General features: G+C 37.6%; 1 protein-coding gene across 2 annotated transcripts in view; it reads right to left on the bottom strand.

Annotated features, from left to right (window-relative positions):
- The window catches only part of EPHA3 (EPH receptor A3), a 317,639-nt gene extending 302,471 nt beyond the window's left edge, over positions 1–15,168 (bottom strand). For both annotated transcript variants that reach the window (XM_004596564.4, XM_012930186.3), the window contains exon 1: positions 14,952–15,168. In XM_004596564.4, the coding sequence (XP_004596621.2) occupies positions 14,952–15,039 (88 nt within the window). In that variant the 5' untranslated portion in view covers positions 15,040–15,168. The remainder of the gene's footprint in view (positions 1–14,951) is intronic.
- Positions 15,169–26,634: the final 11,466 nt, after the last annotated feature.

Below are 26,634 nucleotides of genomic sequence, written 5' to 3'. Positions count from 1 at the left end.
GGTGAAAATGTCTGAATGACGTAATTTTTTTAAACATTTATTTATTTTTTTATTACAAAGTCAGATATACAGAGATGAGGAGAGACAGAGGGGAAGATCTGTCTAATGATTCACTTCCTAGGTGACCGCAATGGCCGGTGCTGTGCCAATCTGAAGCCAGGAGCCAGCAGCCCGGAACTTCCTTCCGGGTCTCCCAAGTGGGTGCCGGGTCCCAAGTCTTTGGGCCATGCTCAACTGCTTTCCCAGGGCACAAGCAGGAAGCTGGATGGGAAGTGGATCTGCCGGGATTAGAACCAGAGCCCATATGTGATCCTGGCATGTTCAAGGAGAGGACTTTAGCTACTAGGCCATGCCACCAGGCCTAACTTAATTTTTAAATGACTATCTCATGTCATTTATTTGTCAACAATGCTAATTGTCCCTTCCCAGATTTAAGTTTAATGATGTGATTTCTAAATATTTTTATGTATAACAGGGAGCACATTATTGCTTCAATTTAATAGCATCTTCTATTCAAAGAGCTATGGACTATTTAAATTAAATAGATACGTGGTTAAAATGATTTCAAATTTTGTAATTCACTTTAGGAAGACATACACATATTGGTGATAAATTTGTATTTGTAAACGAGGATCCTAACTCTAGAACCATGTATACGGCTCTGGATTTCTGTCACGTACCCTGGTGCCACTGGCCTTATTGCTCCTAAAAAGAAGATGCATGGATAGGAGACAGAATTTACATTAATGAGAACAGGAGAGAAATCTCTGATTTGGCTTTAAGCTGGATGCTTAAAGTGAGATGAGCTGGAAAGAAACGTGGTATCTGAGAGGAATTGAAGTGGTAGAAGGAGTTATGGAAAAACAGAGTAAAATGCTTACAACAACCTCAGGAGAGGAAAACCATGAAGGTTTTCATTACCTTGACTCTAGGATTGTCCACTATTCTGGATTATGGAACATACACTTTGTAAAAGCCTATTCTCTCTTTCTTTCCTGTCCTCCAACATAATGAAAAAATTTCTACTCATGAAATTGCTTGTTTACATTGGCAATGCTATGAAGAAACATCTACACTAAGCATTTACATCATCTTTGCTTCTTACTAATACAGATTCACTATGACTTCTGTTAAGGACTCGGTTACTAAATAAGAGTTTGAAATAAATGTCCCCAGTTCTCAAGGGCAAATTAAAATTTTGAAGTATAAGTTTATGGAGTATTCCATTTCAGTGAATCATTAAAATATTGAGACCTTTTCAAGGACATTTCAAGCTTTTGATTTTTATGGCCTAATTTACCAACTAGGAAAACTAGTGGTATGCAGCTTTTCACATCTTAAAATGTTAGCTGCTACAAAGGTAGAAATGAGTATCACTTTGTTAAAAGAAAATGCCATAATTTCATATTGAAATAAATTTATTTTATCTAAAAATACATTAATTTGCATTGTAGTGTTATAGTTGCATTTCATATAAAGCACTGTTGTGGATAATTAGCAAATAATGAGTCATAAGTTAACATATTTTGTCTAAATTAATAACAAATTTCAGATTCTTTCAATAGTACATGCTTTCCTACAAAACCTCAGAATCAGTATACTTCATAGTCAAGTGAAATAACTGTAAAGTAACTAGAACAGAAAGCAAATCCACACATTGAGCACAACTCACTTCTAAAAAAGAATGATTGCATTTCCTTATCTATATGCATCATTAATTCAAACACCCCAAAAGTTCATCTTTAGCATTTTTGTTAAAATAAATGAAATAGACCCCAATACGAGAGCCTAGTGGCTAAAGTCCTTGCCTCGCATGCACCAGGATCACATATTGGGTGCCACTTCTAAATCCGGTGACCCTGCTTCCCTTCCAGCTCCCTGCTGTGGCCTGGGAAAGCTATTGAGGATGTCCAAAAGGCTTGGGACTTTAGCATCCTCATGGGAGACCCAGAAGAGGCTCCTGGCTCCTGGCTTTGGATCAGCTCAGCTCCGGATGTTGCAGTCACTTGGGGAGGGAATCAGCGGGTGGAAGACTTTCCTCACTGTGTATGTCATTATCTCTATATATTGGACTTTCCAAAAAAATAAATAAACAAATAAGTAAATCTCTTTTTTAAATATTTATTTATTTTTATTGGAAAGGCAGATATACAGAGATGAGGAGAGACTGAGAAGAAGATCTTCCATCCGATGGTTCACTTCCCAAGTGGCCTCAACGGCTGGAGCTGAGCCAATCCAAAACCAACAGCCAGAAGCTTCTTTCCTGTCTCCCACATGGGTGCAGCATCCCAAAGTTTTAAGACATCCTCAACTGCTTTCCCAGGCCACAAGCAGGGAGCTGGATAGGAAGTGGATCTGCCGGGATTAGAACCTGTGCTCATATGGGATCCAGGTGTGCAAGGTGAGGAGCTTAACCACTATGCCATTGCGCCAGACCCAATAAATAAATCTAAAAAAAATTTTTAAAAATACTAAATAGCTCTAGTTTAAGTTACAAGCAGGAAATATGTCCTTTAATTCTACTTTTAAACTATGTTTTCGTGTCGCAAATGAAACAAAGTGATCCAAGAAGGAATATGTTGTCATTCTGGTGTCATACTTCTCTGTACGGCTTTTATTGTCAAACATAATATGGGATTACCCAACATACAGCTTCTGACAGCAGAAATCCAAAGCTCATCATTTCAAGTTGATTGTACACACAGGACATGCCGCTGAGAAGTCATTTAGAGAAGTCAAGGTACAATTGATTTCCTAATATATTTTAACATAACTTTTACCTACTGTGCTTATACATTTTAAGTTAGTTGCTCCTGCGGGCTCCTGTTTATATTCATTTGATTTCTACATGGAGACAATTAAAATATTTTCAGTAAATCTGGTGAATATTGTACTCCATAAAGAGTGTATAAATGAAGTACTTTAGCACCTACCAAGTTCACATACATAAAATTTTCTGTAAACTGAGCTAAACTTAATAGGCAGTTTGTTAATCTACATTAATTTCACTGTAAATGACCCACTAAAATCATATAAAATTAATGAAAATGTAGAACTAAACATTTTGAGAAAAGTAGATTCTGCAACTTTATCATGACTGATTTCTGTGAAATCAAATTTCTGGAAAGCGTACTATATAATCAAATTATCATTTTTAGCCTATACACTTGGGTAATAATTTTAGAATTATTTACATGTATATGTTCATTATAAGAGATACCATATATAGATGAGCAATAATTTGTCTATGTTTTTATGACATGAAGGTTTAGGACCACAATTCTGCTTGATGTATGGAGTCTTTTAGTAAATGTAAATTGTATGCTGATTTCAATGTGTTAAAATTTCCCTCCTAAATCTGAGAAATCTAAGTCATACTTATAAAAACACTTTTATAGGGAAAACAGCTATAAAATTATTAGCAGGGAATGTATTCTTTTAACAAAATAATCTTTTTCCAAAAATTTGGGCTGTGCTGCTGCCAGTGCATTTTTAGTACACGAACAATCCCAACTTTAATAACGGTTCCTGGAATAGCAGTTCTCATTTTTGTGCATTGTAAACCAATACATGAATCATGTAGACATGCAAAATGTATTTTCCAAAGTAGTCTCCACATGTACAATACTGGTGGTTATGTAAGCAGCAGAGTTTTGACACATTTTAGTTCATGAAGTATTTAATTAAAGGACGAATAACATGATTACTTTGTACCTGGTTGGACTCTTTTGAAAGATAAAATAATAAAAACTGATATCATATCATTCAATTATGAATTACAAATAAAACCAATACAGTTTAAACCTCAGCATTTGTGTTTTGCCTTTTCCCCATGAAACGAGGCTACCTTGACTTTGTCGTGTTACGGACTTTGACTATGTATGTTTAGGTGTTAAAGTGAAGCCGTATCTTCTGACTATTTGACTAAATGCTTATAGATCTTCACTAGAAGATTTGACTATAAAACAATTATAAGACAGTCTTCCTTTTATAAGCAAAAAATGTGACTGAGGGCCAACTGAATGCAAAAATTTTAAGTTTTAGCTCTAGATATTAGAAGCTCAGTGACTAGATTATTTTTGGTTAAACATTTCCTGTGGACATTTCCATCCCCAAGCACTTGTACATACTCAAACACACACATTTTGTTTTAGAGGAAGCCAGTTCCATGACACATGGATTACTTTAAATTTCTGGAAAACATAGCTTTGTCTTTTTTATATTTTGGAGGATGAATAAATCTTAGTGAGTGTTGAAAATGATCATGAAAATACAGACCTGATGGATATATGCATAGACACACAGAAATATATTGTTATTTACTTTTTAAAAGATTTATATATTTTTATTGGAAAGGCAGGTTTACAGAGGAAAAGAGAGACAGAGAGAAAGATCGTGTCCATTGGTTCACCCCCCCAAGTAGCCACAACGGCCAGAGCTGAGCCAATACAAGCCAGGAACCAAGAGCTTCTTGCTTGTCTCTCCAGGCAAGTACAGGGTCCCAAACACATGGGCCAACCTCCACTCCTAAGGAAGGCAAGCAAATAGGGTGTTTATATTGGTCCACAAAAGATCAAAGTGGGTGCCATGTGTTTATCACTTTATTTCAGAGGTCTAGCCCTTTTCTTCACATCTTGTGAACATACTGCTAATGGATGGTATCAAACAGTGCTGGGGGTAATCCAAAACTTATCATTCTCAAGAGATGAGAAGGTGGAGCTCAGACAAACTTCATTGTGCTTTTCTTGGGACTGTGATTGGAACAGGAATGGGCCCTACAAAAGCTCCTATTTTGGAATGGTTCCATTTTCATCATCACTCATCTTTTCCAATACACCAATAGGCACATACTTGTGCATGCAATGTACTTCAGAAATCACATTTATCTTAGAGACATTTTTATACAGAATAACTACTTCTGAACACTCAGTTATTTACAAAGAGCCCCATATATGTATCTAATATATTCATTCAAATTAATTTTGTTTTATAGATGGATGTTGTAAAAAGAAGTCTGGGCTGTAGTCATATAAATGTATGAAGTTAGGCAAACCATTTAACCTTCTAACCTTACTTTTATTAGCATATTACAGTCTTATTATTTTACCTGAAAAATACCTCCCTGTTTCTCAAAGGCTGTTCTGAGATTTGAACTGTGCCATCCTCTAAAACTTTATACAATTAAAAAATTATTTCCATAACTGTAACATAATTTTATAAGTATAGATTGTAGGATTATATGTCCCAACAAAATTGATCCCTCCAGGACATAGAGCATGTCATGTTTTATGTAACATTATTTTCCCAATCTAGTATCCAATTAATTCTTAGTTGTTCACAGGTAGATTAAATTGGCACTCTCTGTTGGACTTCACATGTTTAATTGAAGAGTAACAACTCAATGGGTATTATGCTTATATAGTTTTCACGATGATGTCAGTTCTTTTTATTCTGCCTGAGATGGAAAATGCGACATAAATACTCGTGGTATATTCAAGGAAATCACAACACCATGTATATAACCCTAGACTTCATATCATTTTTGAATATTCTGGATAATTAACAGGATAGTAAAGGAAAATGAAGATTAAATGGCACAAATCATTTTAACAAGTGGTCGCTTTTATTTTTTTTATACCAGTAAGTTGTAATACAGAAAAATTGAACCTCATACTATTGTGATTCTGAAAGGTGCAGATTTATCTCTGAAATGTTTCTCACCATGTGAGAAAAGATGAGTTTTGTGGGAGCACAACACTCCCGGTAACGCACATGCACAATGCTGCAAACAGACTCTCCTTGCACTGCTGTTTGCTTCCTCGGAGGATTATCCAGGCAATCCAGATGGAAGATGTTGTAACGTAGTTTCCCAGTGCAACTTCTTTCCATGTGAAGAACGCTAGGCTCAAAATATAATCTATCTCTTTAAAATTCCTGGACACTTACTAATTACTAAACTGGGTGGTAAAATCTGGGAAAACAATGTTTACAACCAACAAACCGTGTTTCCCATTAGTCACTCTGGGATAAATGGGAAGTTAACTTTACTTATTGATTAAAATTTCTCCAACTTTTACACAGGCAAATTTTAAGACCTTCTATTTTTGTCAAGCAGGAGTTTTATTTTCCACTGTGGAGTTTACTCATATCCTCCTTGACTATCACTTGAAAAATGATAAACTAAGCTACTTAAAATAAATATAGAGAAAATTCAAGATGAAACAATTTTGATATTGACTTAAACAGACTTGGTAGCAATATAAGCTATCCATGTTTCTTCCTTTGCTCAACTCTCTGGTGAGACTCTACCATGTAATCATTCCAGGAGCCAAGATTTTCGTCATAAAAGGAAAGACAACTCAACTTGGAGATGTTAAAAACAACTTTCCCTTCACATCTATTTAGGAGAGTTCTGAAAACTCGAATATGAATTAAAAACCAATTACAAAGGAAAGCAGTTATTGACTTCAAGTCTCCAGAAGTAAGCAGTGGGGAGCGCCTGGGGCAGGGGAGAGGGTTGTTGAGCTGTCCATTTCAATTGTGAAAAAACTGCGTGTTTCTTGAATGTTTGAATAACTCTTTGTGACTTAACAGATAACACTTTAAAAAAGTGTTTTTGCATAGTACAGTGGAGCAAGTAAGATTCTCAAAGCAGCTCTCTGGTCTGGAAGCTTGATGTCATCAATATGCTATTTTTACTCTTTGCCAGGTTAACAGAATTTATTGCAGCAATTAATGCAGAACATATGTGCTGAAATATCCACATGAAAATATAATTGCCCCTAACTTAGTATGCTACCTTTCAAAGCCCTGTGTTAGCTACTCTTGCTCAATGCCTCCGCTTACACAGAATACAAGCATAATTTCGAAAGAGGAGATACATCACTATAAGTCTTTTCTGAAGTAATTAAAAATTATATTTAAATGTGGGGAGGGGAGCAGTTCAGTTCCCATTTTCATGGGAACTAAATTTTACTTTTGAACCTTATTTTACAATCTCTCAGTGATCCCTATGATAATTCCAGTGGTTAACTTGTACTTCAATTTTGTATTCATACAGCCCTAAATAATCACTCCCTGGTTGTCCTGGTGTTTTTTACACAGTCTCTGTATATGACATTCTAAAACAACAACAACAAAAAGTTTTCTAGGTGAGAAACAGTGTGTTGAAGCCTCAGGAAAGGAATACAAAGCGTGTGAAGCAAGAGCACCCCAGCCCATGTCACCTACTCGTCCCTCCACATCACCGTTTCCTTTAACTCATTTTCTTAGTGGGTCTTTACCCATGCAGATAGTCTGAACCTGTGAGTATAACCACTTGGCAATTTCAGAATACTCTCAACTCCTTGGTCTCCAACTTCTTCCCTTTCATATCTGAGTATTTCTACACTATGCTCACAAAGCCACAGAATACAGTCCCTGGGTTTCAGGTTGAAAAGGCAGTGTTTATCCTTCGTAAAAGGAGCTTCCCCTAACGGGCAAGCATCTGTGTACAACAGAGCACATCTGAAGTTAATATCGCAACACACAAGCAGAAGAGGGCCTGGCTTAATAACTTTATCATGACCTATTTCTTTGGTGTTCTCAGTTATAACAACAGGAAATGTCACCTGTTTCAGCATTGTTTTAATGCTAAAGTAACTTCACCAAAGTAGTTGGTTTTTTCCCAAAATCAGAAGGGAGAAGTGTTGTCTTAACACATCAGCATAGGTGAAATACGGAACTTTGGGAGATCAACGAGTGGCGACTCCAGAAAAATCACCAAGAAACAGCAAGCAGGAAGGTAAGACAGCACCAATAGGTACAGTGGCATTCCTGTGTGGCCCAGTTCAGGACAGCGTGTGTCGGCCCCAGCCAGCCTCTGCAGGATCTTTATCAACCTTGTCTCTCTGCCACGCGGACGGTCACTGATCTCAGGGTGCAGATATCAACAGTCCACACTGTAAGAGCAACGCTGGTTCTCACGCCGAAGTCCATTGCCTCGGTCAGGTGGTGTCCGGTGCGTCCCAGCTTCGCTGGCTCCCGCAGAACCGTCCTGAGACTAGGGGAGCCAGGGCGTTGGGGCTGCGCTCGGTCTACCCAGCGCCAGCAGCTCCGCGGCAGCAGGCAGAGGGCGCGCTTGGCCTCCCCCAGGCTCTCGCAGCCGCCTCACGAGGCGCCTTTCCGCTGCGCTCGCTCCACCGGAGCCAAGGGCAGAGGGCGCACAGCTCGGTCCCCAGGCCCTGCCCCGGGGACGCCGGGGCGCGCTCTCCAAGTCCCCTGGTACCAGCCCGGACAGTGAGGCGCGGAACACAAAGAACGGACTGGGCCTGGATGAATTAGGGGCTACGTGGACCCGGAGCTGGGAATTTCACGATTAGATCTTAGAGGCCGACTGAAAAAGTGTATTGGTGGGAGAGACAACCTTCTCCTTCAACCATCCCGACCCAGGCCCTAGCGGCAGAGAATAGATTGTGGTTGGAACGCCAAATTGGTGGGCGTGGCGGCAGCTAGGAGCGCCTGCTCCTCTCTCTGTTGCCACATTGCAAGTAGCTAACCCTTGGGGATCTGCTTAGTGCTAGAATTTTTCAGGGCACACTTTTGTCATGTAGTTAATATCACATTATCTAAAGTGGGAGGGGCAACGCGAAGCAGAAGCACGGTCATCCCCGCCTGCGATGACCGGCTACCCTTCTGGGACAGAGGTGACTCAGAACAGTTTGTGTGCAGTGTCGCCACTTGCTTTCCGCCCCCTTTCTCCTCTGTGATCCTCTTAGCAGCATGTTGGTTTGATTACGTGGATTTTTTTTCATCCTCTGCTTTGGCTAAAACAGCAAGAGATTGCATGGAGAACGAGGTGGGGGCAGGTCCACATTCGGAACTTGTGCACCTCGGAGGTTTCATTTGTTGGGACTGGTTTTGATTCTCTTCCACCCCGCACACGCCTTTACCCTGGCATTCAAAAGGGAAGCATTCCTTGGCTTCCACTCTTAAAACTTCCCTGGGTAAAGTATTTTCCATTGGTGGTGGTGTGGGGGGTTTTGGGGAGTGAGGCTATGAAACTGTGTCAGACTGAGAAACAAACACACCCTTCCTTTTTTTTTTTTTTCTCCAAATGTGCAGTCCTCAGTGATTTCACCAAAATCGATTAGCCAGACGTCAGAGTGATAAATGCCTATCTTTTAAGCAGAGGATTTATACCTTGACATTGGCCTTACAACTTTTGGTCGGCTCTGCCTCTCCATCTTTCTGATCAACGTTGTCATTGTCTTTTCACTTGCAAATACTTCATTCCTTCTTTGTAAAATCGACCACCCCTTTTATTTTTATTTCAAAGAAAACTGGTAGGCAGCAAACTAAAACTTGCTGACCCTGAGACTTCTCCTGGAAAAAGCCTCCTGCTAAGAATTTCCAAGAACTACCTGATCCCAGACAACTGCTAACAGACCCGCAGAGAAAAACCACGGGCGCGTGTGGACCCAGGCCCTGAATAGAAGGAGGAATGGCTTCCTGGACTGATTGATGTGTGGCTTCTACATCTTTGCATTTTGTAAATGCCAGAACATTTTGTTTCTAAAGTTGTGACTGCAGCATTAGCTAAGGTTTTCAAACTTTGGAGAAGCATATTTCTAAACCTAGTGCTTTGTATACCTGGATGAATAATATAATGGCTCTCACACCACCAGTCAACCTTTTATTTGAAAAATCTGTGGAAAGCTACTTGCACACTTGGTAAAAGCCCTTTATTGACCCTTCTTGGTGATAAAATCCAGATCTCTGAAAACAGAACCCAAAAGGAGACACCTGCATCTGTTCTTCTAAATCTGTCCCTAAACAAAAATTAAAACGAAGGTTTATTAAATATTTTAAAGGGAAACCGTGTAGGTTAACAAACAAATTGGGAATCTTGACAGAAAAGTACTTGAAATATTGAGCGTTCTTCCAAGAAATACATATTTCCCTTTATATCTCGAATTTGTGCCAAACAAAATCATGGGAAAATGACTCAAATCAAAGGTAGCCCACTTTACAAATGTCTCAGTAAGTAAATGTCTGCAAGAACTTATCGAGTTTTGATGATTTGTGGAAAGTTTTGTTAATATTTTCTTGAGGATTTTATGACTTCGAAAATGGAACTCTTAAGAACATTTCTTGCTGTTTCCATTTGTGTGGAAGTTAGTAAATCAACTATACTGTGGAAATATGTTTTACTTTAAAAAAATCCTTTGCATATGTAAGTGATTATTTGATATTTAAAAATTGCATATATTTCATTTCAGAAAGGTTCCATGGTTCTTCAAACTGCCTTAACATTTAGATATCTTTATGAAGAAACTAACTAATAGAAAGTACTAAAAATGATAGAGTCCCTAAGAACACCCCAAACTTAAAAATTAACATGTGGGTACTTTATAATTCAGAATCTTGTTAAATCCTTTCTTTAGAAATGGATTTATTGAGTTATATTGAAACTGCTAACTTGTTTATAAAAGCAAGAAGCAAATCATAATTACAAAAACAATTCACATTAAACTTCATTACATTGAAATTTTATATTTAACTTAGTGACCAAACTTTACCTTAGACTAGAAAACAATATAAAAAATGCTTTAATGTTTTGGTTGCACTTTTTGCTTGAAACTTATGTTTTGTGGTTTGTTTTCATTGTGACTCAATGTTGTTCTTATTTCATGGAAAAAGACAACTTCCTATAAAATACAACCACAATCTAACATATAGCAATGACATTTTGCTAATTAGTTTCTCATTTAAAATTGTGCTTATTTTTGAGTTATAAATGTAACCATTTGACCTTAATGTAAATAGAAAGATTATACAAGTCACAGCAGCACCAATTCAAAAAGTATAAAATTTAAAATATTGATGCTTATAATGAAAATATTTTGTATTTATTGTTTATTTTTAAGGCATTTACTGTATAAAATAGTTTTTAATTGCTTATTTATGATAAGAAATGGATTAGTGTGACACGTAAAATATGAAACTTAGGATAACGGGGCATCAAGGTGTACATTTTCCCCACTTGAATTATTACCATCAATATTGATCTTTAGGAAGATATAGATTCAGAATGAATTAATTTCATGATAGATTTTGAAAGGTACAAGAAGTTTCTATCCGGCACAATCAAAATATTATCATAGCAATTTAGATTGTCAGTAAAAGCTTAAACAAATTTGCTGATAATCCTGTTAATGACCTGGGTCAAGTGTTAACTGTTGTGGGTTATAAAACAGTGAAATTAAGGTTTCTCCTACCTCCAGGCAAATAGCATAGTTTAACTGTTAGGGGGTATTAGGAGCAGGCTATTAGGAAAGCTATTACGTTTCAAAAATGTATAATGCAGTCAGTTATTTAGTCTAGCATGAAGAAATGCCACTAAAAGCAATTGTCTCTTCCCTGTCAAAACCCTATAAAGATGATATGATTGTTTAAATCCTTATTAATGTTTCAATCACAGTGTATTCTTATTTCAAGATGAGTGTTAACATATGAAAAATAATACCGACAGTAACTTTTTTGAAAGAAACATCTATTATTCCAAATACGCATTGTCTTGAACATTTGCTTTATGTTCAAAGGGAAACAAACAGCATCTGCAGGTTTCACTCAAAAAGTTTAGGGAACCACATAGTTTGCAACACTGAATGGATACGTGTTTAGGGAAATGTATTTCCTAAAACAGTGTATCAGTCTCTGGAAAAAAAAGAAAAGTCTTCCAAAACTAAATATATGTAAATATGTACATTTAATTTACTAAGTTTTATTTTGAAAAGTCTGGTTTTCAATGTAAAGAGCTCCCTGGATGAATCTTAATCCAAATTATGAACATTTCTGGATGGAGGATGGTTCATTGCGTTAGATAGTGATGAACAAGCAGTGGATATGGCCTGGTAGTTCTTGAAATGTACCAATGTGTTTAAAGGAGAGCATTATCCAATTATGAAAGAACTTGAGCTAATAGCAGCAGTAACTTGACTTTCAGTCCAATTTTTCTTTCTTTTGGAGGTTATTTCTACCATCACATACCATTATCACAGTCCATCTGTGATGAGAAGAGAGAGTAAACCTATGGACTGAAAAAAAAAAACAATTGTAGAAGTCTTATTTTGTCATGAAAAGGAATGCATTTCCTCTTGGCAATCTTATAAGCAAAAAATTGATAAGGTTGTACTAAAGTTTCTACAGAATTTTAAGTTTATAGGCCAGCACTTGATTTAAGTGATCATTGAAATTATGAATATATATTTTCACTGATGATATCAGAAGCAGAAAATATATTCTGACATTTTTGGAAAATATATGATAAAGTTATTTGTAACTGGATTACTAAATGGATAATTCAGATTAAACTTTTGCTGAAGTTTGTTTCTTCTCATGAGAGCATGACATTTCAGTAATGGGATATAAATACCTAAACCTCAGTTTTTCTTTAAAACACAGTAAGTTTTCTAGAAATTAACTTACGGACCTGATAGTGTTCTCCTTTGGCTCTATTATGATTAATTTCAGGTTGGGGGCAGAATTCATTCCAATAAATATGGTCCAATAAATATCTCATACATTTTCTAGAGTATTGAAATATAATTTTGGAAATTCCATTTTAAAATCAACCTGGTGCTTTTCTTCTTTTTTTTGAATTTAAAATTGTATTTAAAAACTACATAAATAATATTTGATTCTTAACACCTTCAGGTATAAATGTTCAGAAGCACTGATGTCTATTCAAAGTTCATTGTTGGCAGTACTGCATAGAAAGCATGACACATACTTGGAATTTTTGCTCTTGTTATTCAGTTCAGCTATTAAACGTCTTTATGTTGTTCAACTCAACCACTTTGGGATTAATATTGGAATTCTTGTTCCAATTTTACCTAAGCTCAATAATTCATTTAAAAACTAGTGAATTCTCCTTCCACAACCTCAGATGGGAAAGGACATACTATCCAAAAGACATAATATTCGAGGAATCATAATGTAAGAAACAGCTTGGTAAACTTTTATCCAAGCAGATAAAATGTTACTATGTCAGACTTCCGAATTCATTTATCATCCTATAGGCATATACGTACATTGTTAATATCCGCATACCTATGTAGTTAAATCCATTATATATCAAAATATACATGAATCATGACTTAAAAGTAATCTACCTTTAATTATTCCTGTTTTATTAAACTATAATTTACTTTTTTATATAAATGTGAATAAGTGTTCATAGTTCAGTTTTTTTTTAAGAAATGTGCTTAAAACTGGTTTTTCTAAAAAATGATTGTCAGTTGTATTCCTGAACATTCTTAATTCACTACTATCCATTATCTAAATAGTTGATACACATTCTATCTGGAAAGTTATAATTTGTCACAGTAAAGTAGGAATTATAATACTATGTTTTGGTATTATAAAATGTTTTAAATTTTCAAATAAAGAAAAAGATTGTGAAACTAAATTTAACTTATGGAAATGATATTCATTACACAAATGATTAATCTTTCTTTTCATGCATGAATATTGATTGTTTCATACTTTCAGATAAGCATTTTAATTTATTAAAAACAGTCATTTTGGGGTAAGATGATTCTCTTTATTCTTTCATTTGGAAATCTTCAATTTCCCATTTTGAAAGGAAAAACTTAATGAAATTTGCTAAGCTGATAGAACAATCACTGATAGAAAGAAATTAAACTGTTCTATTATCAGAAAAAGTAGGTCACCAAATGTAACAGGCTGTTTATATATCTAATGCAAAACTTTCTAAAGATTTTACTTTTATTTGTATTTTTAAGTGATGTACACAATATAAGACAATACTGGCTTAACAATATATTTTAGTGATATGTAATAGTTATATATAAGATGTGGCATTTACACTTCAATTCTCAGTATTTCCAACTTGCAGAAATATTTAATAAATGATCTAAGTTCAAAATCATTAATTGGAAATCAAACTTGTCAGTGTTGTAAGATCAATTTTTAGAGGAGTTTATCTTAAGAGTTAGTGATTGTATTCACCAATCATGAATAAATCACAAAAGGTTTAGAGGAAAAAAAATTGTGTTTATTACGGACACAATCTTCTAAGGCAACATTGATACCCTTACTAGGATTTGCACTTCAATTCATTGAGAAGGAATGAATGCCCGTTGCAAAGAAATTAAATAAGCCAACATCAAGGAAATGCCATCTGCTGCGTATACACATTCTTTCTTAATTTGCTAGTCAGTTATTTACTATCTCTACCCAGGAGCTAATTATTACTCCCTAAATATATTCTCCTATTTGTATATAAGCCTTTAAACAAAGAGAGTCCAACTTAAGCTTACTGTAATTTCTGCAAATATCGCTTATGTTAATGGGACATATGCTGCTCATTGGAACATGTATCAATAGAACAAACCATCGCCTGGCGGAGTATAAAACCTTTCAGTACAGTAGTAGTAACATCAATACACACATACACACACACCACACATCCTTCCACATCCACGAACTCCGATTTGTCTTGGGTCCTTTTATAAATGTCCTCATCCCAAGTACGAGGAGCCTGTCATCACCCTGAAGCATGCCCAAGGACCCGGAGCAGAGGGCTGAATTGTCTTCTCAACTTCTCAGAGTACCACATGGTCATCATTAGAAAATCAAATACCGCCTTGGCTATTTGGCAATTAACATACTGGTTTGTAAGACGGGAGAAATTTCTCTTTTTTTCGGCTTCAAATTGGCAAATAAGGTAATTGCTGGAATTGGTATGAGATTAAAAACACATTTGGGAGGTTTAGACCATCCAGGGTTATCGCGCAAAGTGTCCTAGAAGGCAGCGGGAAAATAAAAGCGCATCTCTGGTTTGCTCTCGGAGCCAGCTGCTTTCTGCCGCGGCACTTGGGGGAGGACGTGGCCGCGGAGCGGGAGCCCCCCAGGCAGGGCTGTGCGCCTCGCAGCACCTGGCTTACCTTGGTTGGAAGGCTGTGCGGTCAGTTCCCCGAAGGCGCGGAGAAGTGAGCAGCCGAGCAAGAGCAGGATGGAGAGGTGACAATCCATGTTGCTGGTGCAGAGGGCAGTGAGAGGAGCATATCTCCAGGAAGCATGCCACTGATGTGAGGGGGAGCGCTCTGATTGCTGGAGAAGTTACCATGCTCCGCTCGCAGGCTGATGTCAAGTTTGACACTGGAGATAAGGAGGAGTCTGGCTGCCTTTCTGCGAACCGCGCTCCACGGCTTCCCTGGGTCCTAGTGCTGCCGGACGCGGGCGCCCGCCAGGGGCCGGAGAGCTCTCACAGGCTTTGGTTCTGCAGCCCAGCTTACCCAGGAAGGGGGTGCGCCAGGGAGCAGAGAGCGTCACCGCCAGCGCCTGGGAGATCCAGAACTCGTGATGGGATAGTGGTGGGGAGTCGTGGTGGGGGAGAGACAAGCCCCGCTCCCTATTCTCCACGAAAATAGAGCTATTTTATTGTTTGCCCTATAGAGTATGTAGCTCAGTTTCCCAAAGAAACGAGAAGCCTGGTGGGAGTGTCACAGGGCAGTGAGAAAGGAAACGCAATGGGAATGGCGAGGGTATATGTGTTATTAGAATTGGTGCATTTCTTAAAAAAAAAAAAAAGGAATCTTGATTATTGGATACTGAAAGGGAAAGTCAAATGATTCCCGTTATGTGCAACTGCCTACAAGTTCTTTGTGGCTCAACAAGGCTCTTATGGAAACTTCAGATAAAGAAAAAAAATCTCTTCAGGTCTACACCAAGTGGTAACAGATTTGGCACGCTGATTTCAGCGCACACACTGTGCACTTAGAGTTTTCCCAAACCGGAGAGAGACCTTCAGCACCATACGGAATGAATCTCAGCTCTCTCAGAAGGCGCCAGGCAGCTCTCACCCCTTGCTCTGTGCTGTAAAAATAATACAAATAAAACCTAAAGTTCCTTACAGGACTTGCCCTGCTCTCTCTCCATCTAGCAGTGGAATCTCTGGCTTCTGAGGGTGGGGGGAATCAGCGCTGATGTCAGAGCTCCCCACTCAGTCTTTCCAACACCAACAATACTATTGCATTTGGATGCTATTCTTTAGCATGACAATCCCAATGGCTAAATGGCTGTGTCCTTACACATTTTCTCTTACTTTGCAGAGTGGTTATTCATAGTCTCCCACTTCCCATCCCCTTGCTGAATCATGTAATCACAATGTGCTTCAGCCAAATAATTTTGTAATTTATGTTTTAAAAACCATGCTCATCTTTAAAGTATCCCCCAGAAAAGTGATAATCTTCCCACCATCTATCTCCCCATTCCAAAACAAAAAGCAAATGAGACGGTTACATTCCTTGTACAACCTCAGAAGGTAAAACATGTTGACAATCTTAAAATCAGTGAACAGCGGTAGTGCTCCAGGTAGCGAAATCTAAATGAATTTGCAAATGCCTTACTGATAATGTATTTAGTCCATGCACACTATGTTTTGAGAACACAATTTTCACATGAATTTGCTTTAATAGCTTCTAGTGATCCTTTGTTGGCTGGCTTGGGAGATGGGAGGGGAGGAAGGAAGCCAGAGAGATGAGTGACCCTCTACACTCCTCTGTGTGTGTGCCTTGTTAGTCCATATCTCTAACTTCTTCCCACATTATGTCATCAGAGACTGTAGTACCCTCTTCAAGTGCCAAGTCTGTCAGAAGTGAAAGTAATGACAGAGTGAACAGAGAATTTAGATAGGGGTGACTCTGTAGCAAGTTTTAAAGTTCCAACACAGCAATTCCATTGTTTTGGGGTTAAATCACATTCTTTAACTGAAAAGAAGCTAAAATCTTATTTTGACTATTTGAAAACATTGCAGAAGAACATGACAATCTGTTAGCATGCCCATGCGTGGGTATCCTTGTGTTACTCTCTACATTTAAAGACTGCTTTTGTCACTGTGGAAATAGGCATGTGTCTTCGAAGGAAGTCACAAGAGTTTCAAATAGACAAAAAGAAGTCCCTGGTCTGAAAATACAATGGAAAGGATGCTTGTAAAGGATGTAGATGCTCTAATTACACCTAACAATGGGCAAGGTGTCAAAAGATTCCATAGTTTTGCTATTTTTCAGGATAGAAGAGAACAAATAATGTTGCCAATTAACAAGGGAGGGCAGTTAATTTGGTTGGTTAGAGACCCAGATGCTCTACCTTCAATCCAGTTCCTGACTAACATATTTGGGAAAGTAATAGAAGGTGAGCCAAGAGCTTGTGTTCCTGCCATTCACATGAGACAGAGGCCCGTGCTCCCGGGCTTCCACCTGACCCAGCCTCAGCCACACATTCATTGCTGGGAGGACGGAAGATTCTCTCTCTCTCTCTCTCTCTCTCTCTCATACACACATACACACATATGTATGTATATATGTGTGTGCAAACACATATATACATGTGTATATGTGTGCATATATAGATATAGAATATATACTCCTGTGTATATACATATACACATACATATGTCTTTCAAAGATATAACTTGTAAAGGATAAAGGTGGTAGCACCACAACTGAAAGTATGAATGGGAATTTAAGGTTCAGAAGGCACTGGCAGAAAATGCACACAATTCAAAGAGAAGTGAAATCAGAATGGACTTCAATGGAGCGACATACACATAGCCCCTGGCATATAGGTACAATAAGGGCCTGAATATGAGGAGGTGGAGTGTGATCCTAGTGCATGCAGATGTTATTCAAAGAGCAGATTGCAGACAATACAAAAATTTGTGTGCCCCTTGTCTGTGATGCTCCAGTGTGGCACAGTCTTCACACAGATTTTTACTAGCAATGACTGGTCCTATCTGAACATTAGAAACTTAAATATTGTAGAACAGAATATCCCTTCCTTTGGTCTACGGCCCTTGTGTTGCAGTACTTGTCATGAAGATGAAAAGTGATTCCTTATTCTCACTGAGGGCCTACGGAATTTCATTATTTGTGCTTGGATCCAGAAATCTGCATCTTAACAAGCTCATCAGATCAACTTTGTGGTGCACTATGTTTGAGAAACCTTGCTGAGTGGGGAAGAATACAAGTAGAGATAAAGCAGTTAAAATTGTTGCAATGTTTAAAGTAAAATTTAAACTGCTTTAAGATCTCTCAGAATGGAAATAAACAGGAAATGGAAAAGCAGGACTTTTATTTTTAAGGTGACACAAAGTATAACCCTCTCCACACAAATTTGGCTTTGAAGCATAGGAATTAGAGTAGTTGCAAGGATGGAAAGAAGATGGAATATAATTTAGAAATAAGGGTATTTTAAAGAAAATGGTCTCAGCAAAGAAACCAATTGTGAAACAAATTTTCTTGAGGAAATGACAAATACATCTGTTTTTACAGATTGTGAAATGTCAGGGGATACGGGAAAGTCCATGAAGAGTAAGATTCTGAGTATCGTAAACTTCTCTGAGTTCTAAGGAGGGATGGAAGTAAACACACACACACACAGACACACACACACAGACACACACCCCACCAATTAGTGTTTTTTTGAAATAAGATAGCCAATATCATGTAGAGATTACCATTGGGATTCTTGAATCAGATCAAAATAGAATTGCCTAGACTCAGTCATTCATAATGAACTTGGACAATAACAGATCCTATCTCATGACTACGTTGTAAGGATTATATGAAATTTGAGTTGGCACAGATAAGGCATGAGACAAATGTTTGACACTTTGAAAACAGTCAGTTGGGCTGTATTGTGCTGCAGCAGTTACTCTGCCTCCTGAAACTCAGCTTCCCATATCCATGGGGCCATAGGCCACACAAACATAAGTTAAGGAAGGGGCAAATCTTTCTAGTAGCTTGATCCTGAGGCTTGGGGAGCATGGAAATATCTACAAGGCCTTTCCTTTCTGGGTTTTCGTTAGGAAGCAGTCAGGCATGTAAAGGAGGTAAAATGAGAGAGAATAATGGACATGGAATAAAAATGATACGAGGATTTCTACCAAATGTGTGCTTATCTAATTGGAACGGGCTGAAGGGAAGCCAGGAACAAATGCCCTACTATGAGAAAAGAGGCCTGACTGGATTTGTTACTTGGGAAATTATTACGGTATAAACATAAGAAGGTACATTTTTGAAAGTGAAGTGTTGGCAGGAAGATCAGTTGGCCACTGATGGAACTCTCCCATACAGCAGTACTTAAAAAGCAGGCAGAATAATAGAAGAGCAAAGAACTAGAGGATATTAGCTTATTAAATGCCAAGCTTGTTAAACATTTTCTTAAGTAGCTCATTATCAGTGGTGTATGAAAAAAAAAATCAGCCAGTAACAAGTTGACTAGGAAGTGAAAATTAGTCTTAACAACATTTTATGATGTTTATTGGATTTAATTTGTCAAAAGCAAGCAACAGAGTGTTGGTTTACTCCTCAAATGCACACACAGCTAGGGCTGGGTCAGACTGAAGCCTGCAACCAGGAGCTTCATCCAGTTCTCCCACAAGGTACTGAAACATTTGAACTGCCTCCTGGTAGGAAGCTGAGCAATCAAGACTCAAACCCAACACACCAATACAAGATTCAGATATCTGAACTGGGGTCATGATCTGTTGCACTGCAATGCCTATTCCAGTGTTGGACAACTTTCCTGGTAAGCTTTCTCTGTATCTATTGCCTCTGTCTCTCTTCCCATTGCAATGGTTGACAGAATGATTCTGACCTTACTTTGTGCACATCTAACTGTAATACATCCATTCAGAATGATGTTGAAATTGTGGGGCCACTTCACTTATTGTCTTATGACCATTGACCTAGACAGTCTAGAGGTGACCTAGATAGTCGACCTAGAGAGTTCCTGCATGATTTATTATACTTCCAGAGCAGAGATTCTTTTAACACATTTCAGTACTCATATAGCTTCCTTCAAACAAGAATACTTTTTTTTTTCCTGTAATGAAGCTTTTTTTTTTTAATAACTCCTATGGTTTTGAGATTTGGTAGGGTAATGAACTTACACTTTTAATCATAAATGAAGTGTAGAAACAGGAAGAAACTTTACAAAAGTTAAACTTAGAAAGAAGACAAACATAGAAAGCAGGAAAACCAAGCTCCAATGAGAATGTTGTAAATTGGAAGAGTCTAGGAGTCTGGGAGCCTTAAAACATTAACAGACATAGGTTCGATAAAAACACTGTTCTAATTCTAAAATATTTATATGCTAAAATAAGCTTATGCTTTAATTCTGTTTTCCATGAACTTCTTGAAGTACCCTTCCAATTTTTCTTCTCATGTAATTAGATTCCTGAGGATACAACTAGTTGACAAGAAATACAGGGATTCAAATTTGAGGTACAGAAGAAAGATGGAAAAACAGCAAAGTCAGTTTTGAGAAATAGGTACAGATATTCAAATTAGGTTTGATATAAAATATATATACCCAAGAGGGAAGGCAGAACATAGACTACATGCAAGAAATCATTGTCTAATCCTTGAGAATAAACAAAAAAATGTGCAGAAAGACCAGAAATAGTGAGATGTAAGGTGGATTCAACACAAAATTCTGATAAGCTAAAATATTCAAAATGCAAATGGAAATTGAAGGACTGTTTGGATGAATTGAACTAACTGAGTACCGAAATTAAAAGCAAAAAGGAAATCAAAGAGGACACTGGAAACAAAACCTTAAGAAAGGGATAATCAACTAAAAATACGGTAAAGATTAGAGGAAAGTGTGTTGGTGCTGCAACATATCAGCCTAAACTCCCAGATGCAGTGCTGGCATTCAATACGAGTGTCCACTTCTGCTCCAGCTCCCTGCTTCTGTCCTGGAAAGCAGCAGAGGATAATTCAAGGCCTTGGGTCCCCGGACCTATGTGGGAGACCTGGAGGAAGCTCCTGGATCCTGGCTTTTGATACTCAGCTGTGGCCATTTCGGCCATTAGAGAGTGAATCAAGGATCTCTTGCTTTCTATCTCTTCTGTCTGTGAACCTGCCTTTCAATCAAAATAAATAATAATAACACGAATCTTAAGAAAGAAACACAAAAAGGGCTAGGGAAAAATATTAATGGGAAGACCCAAGATTGTAAATCCCCTGCCAGAAAATTATATTTAGAAGTTGAAGTTTCCTTAGTACTTAACAGTTAAAAAAAAAAAGAGTATAATGTGTTAATGACATCATTTTGTTCACATAATCAAAGGAACAGTTACCAAAGAATTTCAAGGATCTTGTCATTACACACACATACACACAGGAAAAATATTTACAGGAAATGTTATAGTCTTCTATTACCTAAATATCAGAATGTAATTAGAAGAATGGCAAGAATCAAAGACAGCTCCTAGAAGAACAGTGATTTGCAGCGATTTTTGAAATGACAGTTACTGAAATTTGGATTTGAAAATAGTTACAACAGTTTGCATAAACTGTCTCACTGTATTATAACCAACATGTCTTGAAATAATGTGTCTTGAATTTGATCTTCCAATTTATGCTATCAGTGAAAATTGACATGTGTGAATTGAAAAAATGATTCCATCCAATTTTTAAAAAGCTGTCAAAAACAAAAATAATAAAAAGTTAGAAATGCGATTTTGTTCTTGTGCCAATGATGTTTAAAACAGCATCTCACATTCACTTTTGTTGTTACTTCTAAAATATTTCTTTATGTTTTAAACCAAACTTTATTGCTACCATTACTTCCTACTTTTCCATTCCTCTTGCCAAAGGCAGTCAAAACAAGCCAAGAGTTCATCTTAAAATCTAAGACAAATATCCCAAAGCTATGAGCAAACTCTCAGTCTGAGTGTGAACTGGTAGGAGAGTGAAGGGATTATTTAGACTCAGATAGCGCCCAAATGATAGTATTAATAAATCCACTTTTGAAAAATTATCATAACACTTACACACATGAGGGTATTTCAAAATATTTGTGAAGAACTAGAATTAAAAGATTTGTTTATTACAGGCCACTTTTTATAAAAAATTCATATACAGTTTTTTTCACAGCACATTTTCCATGAGCTTTTTGGAGATCCTTTGTATGCATGAATATAATTTTCCAACAAAATGAACACGTTTTTTCTCTTCATTTTCATTAATATTTTGAAGCATCTTCAAATATGCATTCCCTTCCACATATTTATTCTTACATACACACAATTAAAATATTTTACTGATACAGCATAGTATTTTCTGTAGCAGGGTTTGTTCAAATATGGAAGCTTATGAGTAAATCCAGAACGAAGCCTGGGGTTCAATACTTCCAGGAGTTCCTAGAGGAAGTTGGCTATTAGTCTGTTAATATTGTGCATAGGAAAGTCCTAGAATACATACCTATACTTAGTATACCGAAATATAATCAATAATGCAATATGAGGAAAGATAGTATAAAAATAAATATATGGGCATGGCACAATAGCCTAGTGGCTAATTTTCTCCTTGCATGGCCTGGAATATCATATGGGTGGCAGTTTGTGTCCCGGAAGTTCCCCTTTCCATCTAGCTCCCTGCCTGTGGCCTGGGAAGAATTAGAGGATGGCCCAAGGCCTTGGGATCCTGCACCCACGTGGGAGATACAGAAGGAGCTCCTGGTTCCTGGCTTTGGATCAGCTCAGCTCTGGTCATTGCAGCCACTTGGAGAGTGCACCAGCAGAGGAAAGATCTTTCTCTCTATATATCTTTCTCTTTGCAAATCTGCCTTTCCAACAAAAATAAATAAATCTTTAAAATAAACAAATACATGGTTTCATCAATCCAAACTACTTTCACTTCTTGCTCCAGTAAGTTAGTTAACTCATAGGATATGATCCTCTATTTATCTCTTCTAAAAGGTACATGCATTGTCAAGACTATTCATCCTTACAATGAACTTTTATGCTTAAGTTTTATCTGCATTACACTTGTGAGCATTTTTTTCTAAAAGATTTTATTATTATTGGAAAGCCGGATATACACAGAGGAGGAGAGACAGAGAGGAAGATCTTCCGTCCGACGATTCACTCCCCAAGTGAGCCGCAACGGGCCGGTGTGCCAATCCGAAGCCGGGAACCAGGAACCTCTTCCGGGTCTCCCACGGGGGTTCAGGGTCCTAGGGCTTTGGGCCGTCCTCAACTGCTTTCCCAGGCCACAAGCAGGGAGCTGGATGGGAAGTGGAGCTGCCGGGATTAGAACTGGCGCCCATATGGGATCCCGGGGCTTTCAAGGCGAGGACTTTAGCCGCTAGGCCATGCTGCCAGGCCCTTGTGAGCATTTTTGTACTGATTTGTATTGTGATTTAACTTTTAAATTATATGAATTGTTTGCTCAGTATCTGAAGTGCTCTAACTACAAAATAAATGCCTAACATCATGGGGAAGAGTGAAAGAAGTGTTTAGCACCACAAGGAATACTCACCAATTTCATTCTGCTATAGATGTGTTGAACATTATATGATGATAGTTTGCTAATAATTTCTTCATTAAACTATGTCTGTATAACAGAACACATTTCAAGTGCTAAGGAGATCTGCTGAGCTTCACAAGCATAAGAAAATCTTTGTCACAACAAACTCATGTCTAATTACATGATGGATTTGTGTTTACAAGTAAAAGGAAGGGAAATACCAATTTCCCTTCACTTATTATGAACTAATTTTAAGTACAGAATGACATTTCCATTTTTTCAGTACATTCTAACTATGGTTCAGCGTAGCAAGTAATAGGAATATGGTATATGGATCCAAGGGCAGTTTTTCAGGGTCACAGCAGGTTCTATAATGTAGCTCAGGTAAATTGTTACATACATTGAAGTATGATTTCACGTAAGGCTAAAGGTGGTAAAATAGTAAATGCTCCATAGAACTGTACTTCAGAAACACATGGCTTCAATTTTGTTTCTTATAAGCCTGGACATAAAATAGCATTGCTCAATACAGAAAAATTAACTGATTATGTGCTGGTCTAACTGTAGCTTTTAGTTCTACTGGCAACTTGAGAAACAATCTGTATGAAGTAATAAAGATCTTATGTTCAATAGTAGCAAACATTGGTGTCTTTTCACAGGTGTTCTGGTTTCTAAAAATGCCCAATAACCACCTGCTTTTCTAATTTGTCTCCTAGATTGGGCTGTGGGTCAGTGATCTCTATTATATCATGTCAGTTCGGTTGTTACATAATGATAAATAACTTAAAATGTGACAGGTGGCCCACCAAGCTATGCAATCTTATCTAACTGACATTTCCCAAGGTAAAGAGGAAGTAATTTTCATTTCAAACTCTTTTTTTTTTTCATTTGGCGATTTTATTTATTGTTTTATGACACCATTTAATAGGCACTGGGATCTGCAATTTCTCTCCCCAAGTTTCCTCCCCTCCCCATTCTTCTCCCCTCCAGTCTCACAATGGGTGTCTTTTGTGGGTTTTTCACAAGTCCATCATGCTGCCACTGAGGTCTCCCAATAATGGGGGAGAGTATTAGCCTGATGTGTGTGAGTCCATCCTTGTACTGCGTGCATGAGGACATGCTGCTCTCTGTTTCTACCTATGAACATATTAATTTCCACTACACTTCACTATACATCCACTTGAGTATAGTTCACCACAGGGAGAAAAAAAAGAATGTTAAGAAAAAGAAAAAAAAGACAGTGACCCTTTATCCACATGAGGTTGACGAACATATAACAAAGGTATCAATGTGACACTAGGGTGGTGAAAAAGAGTGCCCAGCATCTTCACATAGGAATAAATGCTAGCATGAAAATCATTTTCCACAAATGATTGAAACTTGTAGTCCACTAAATTTGAAACAAAAACTGGGGAAGAAAGCTTATACACAAAACACTCAGCGCCCAGTGTGGTAGCCTAGCGATTGAAGTGCTCGCCTTGAATGCACTGGGATCCCATGTGGATGCCAGTTCTAATCCTTGCAGCCCCCCTTCCCATGCAGCTCCCTGCTTGTGACCAGCGAAAGCAGTCAAGGACAGCCCGAAGCCTTGGGATTCCTCACCCACATGGGAAACCTGGAAGAAGTTCCTAGCTCCTGGCTTCAGGTTGGCTCAGCACTGGTTGTTGAGGCTGCTTGGGGAGTGAATCAATGCATGGCACATCTTCCTGTCTCTCCTCCTCTCTGTATATATCTGACTTTGCAAAAAACTAAAATAATCTAAAAAAAGAATTATTGAAGCTAAAGAAAGTCAATGTTTAAAAAACTTCATCACTAATATAATGATGATTTCAGTTCATTTCTAGAAAAATGATGATACTTTTCCTCAACAGTTAGCTGCAATATTGAAAGTACTTGAGCGTATGTTCTATTCATCTACTTGAATTAAAAGAAATTTGTAATTTCTGCTACTTTGTTAGTTTAGGCAGCTCAAACATTCCATAAACAACTGTAAAGAAAAACATAACCCCCCAAGGAAAACTTAGACATTTTATATTTCAGTCTAGACAATAACAACTATAATAAATTTACAAGCCAATTTCACTAACAGGAAGTGTGTCTTTTGGAGGTACCATCATACTTAAACGATGGAGCAATGGGAAACGCCCTGATTCCCTGGATTTCATACTTGTATTTCATGTTTGTTATTGTCAATTCTCAGGCCAATGAACTGCTATAGTTCACGAGCTCCACTAGAGGGAGCAGAAGAGGCAGTCCCCACTGCTGCTGAAGCTACAGGTGTTCAGATGTCAGCGTTGGAGTAGCTCTTCCGCAGAAAGACCCGCCAAAGAACTAGCATATTTTTATTATTATCTTAATTTTCGTGATGTGTAAAAGGGTTATGGGAGCTTATGTAAATATGTAAGTTTCAGCTAATTACAAAGCTTTGATCTTACCTATGTAGGGCCTACAGTGAGTTTGTTATAGTCCTGCAAAAAGAGAGAGTGACACAATTGATTCCTCCACCAGAGAAATTTGTTCATTTCCATAATAAGGAGTGTTGGTGACATTTCCTTCTTTATCATTCTCTTTTACCATAAATGTTTTCCCATTTAATGTCCAATCTTTACTGAGAATTATCTGAGTGTAAGATTCAGTATCAGATAATTTTTATAGAATATGTTTTTAAAATTTACTGTAAAAGGTAAATGAATATGGTGATGTTGACAATGAGATAAAGAGGTTCTGCATAAAAAAAATATGGACATCCATTGCTTGAGAAGTTCTTCTAGGGATCTGGGACAGAGAAAAGACACTCACCAATATCAATTATGGTAAAGGTGTTTGGGGAATCAACAACTCTAGGAAAAGGGAATACTTTTTTCTTAACACTTTAGTTTAAAGGTGTACAACTTCAACAGTGATCAGAAACAAAAATAGGTAGACCAAACGATTCCATCCATTTTTCATAGCAGTGTACTTGACATTCCTGTGGACTCCGTCTTTCTCCCTTCAGTACAAGTGATTTATTCTACTAGCATGATCTCTAAAAGGGAATGGCATGCTCTTTGAAATAATCTTCTCTGAGGCTTGCTTTGTTTTAGAAAGTTAGTCTGTATTGTAGCTTGATTAAATACCTGCTTTATTTTTAACATCCTTCAGGGTAGATGTTTGCACAACTCCCATGACATTTAATAGTGTCCATACTTAACAATATTCTGTGTTAGCATTATATTTGGCAGCTTATTTGTTACCGCTCATGTACAGAGTAATATACCAAATTGAAGAAATATTCTATTATAGTATGATGCTGTGCGTGAAGTCCAAA

This window comes from Ochotona princeps, chromosome 3 (assembly GCF_030435755.1).
Source record: "Ochotona princeps isolate mOchPri1 chromosome 3, mOchPri1.hap1, whole genome shotgun sequence".
Taxonomy (NCBI): Eukaryota; Metazoa; Chordata; class Mammalia; order Lagomorpha; family Ochotonidae; genus Ochotona; species Ochotona princeps.
This window is presented reverse-complemented; position numbering and strand designations above follow the sequence as displayed.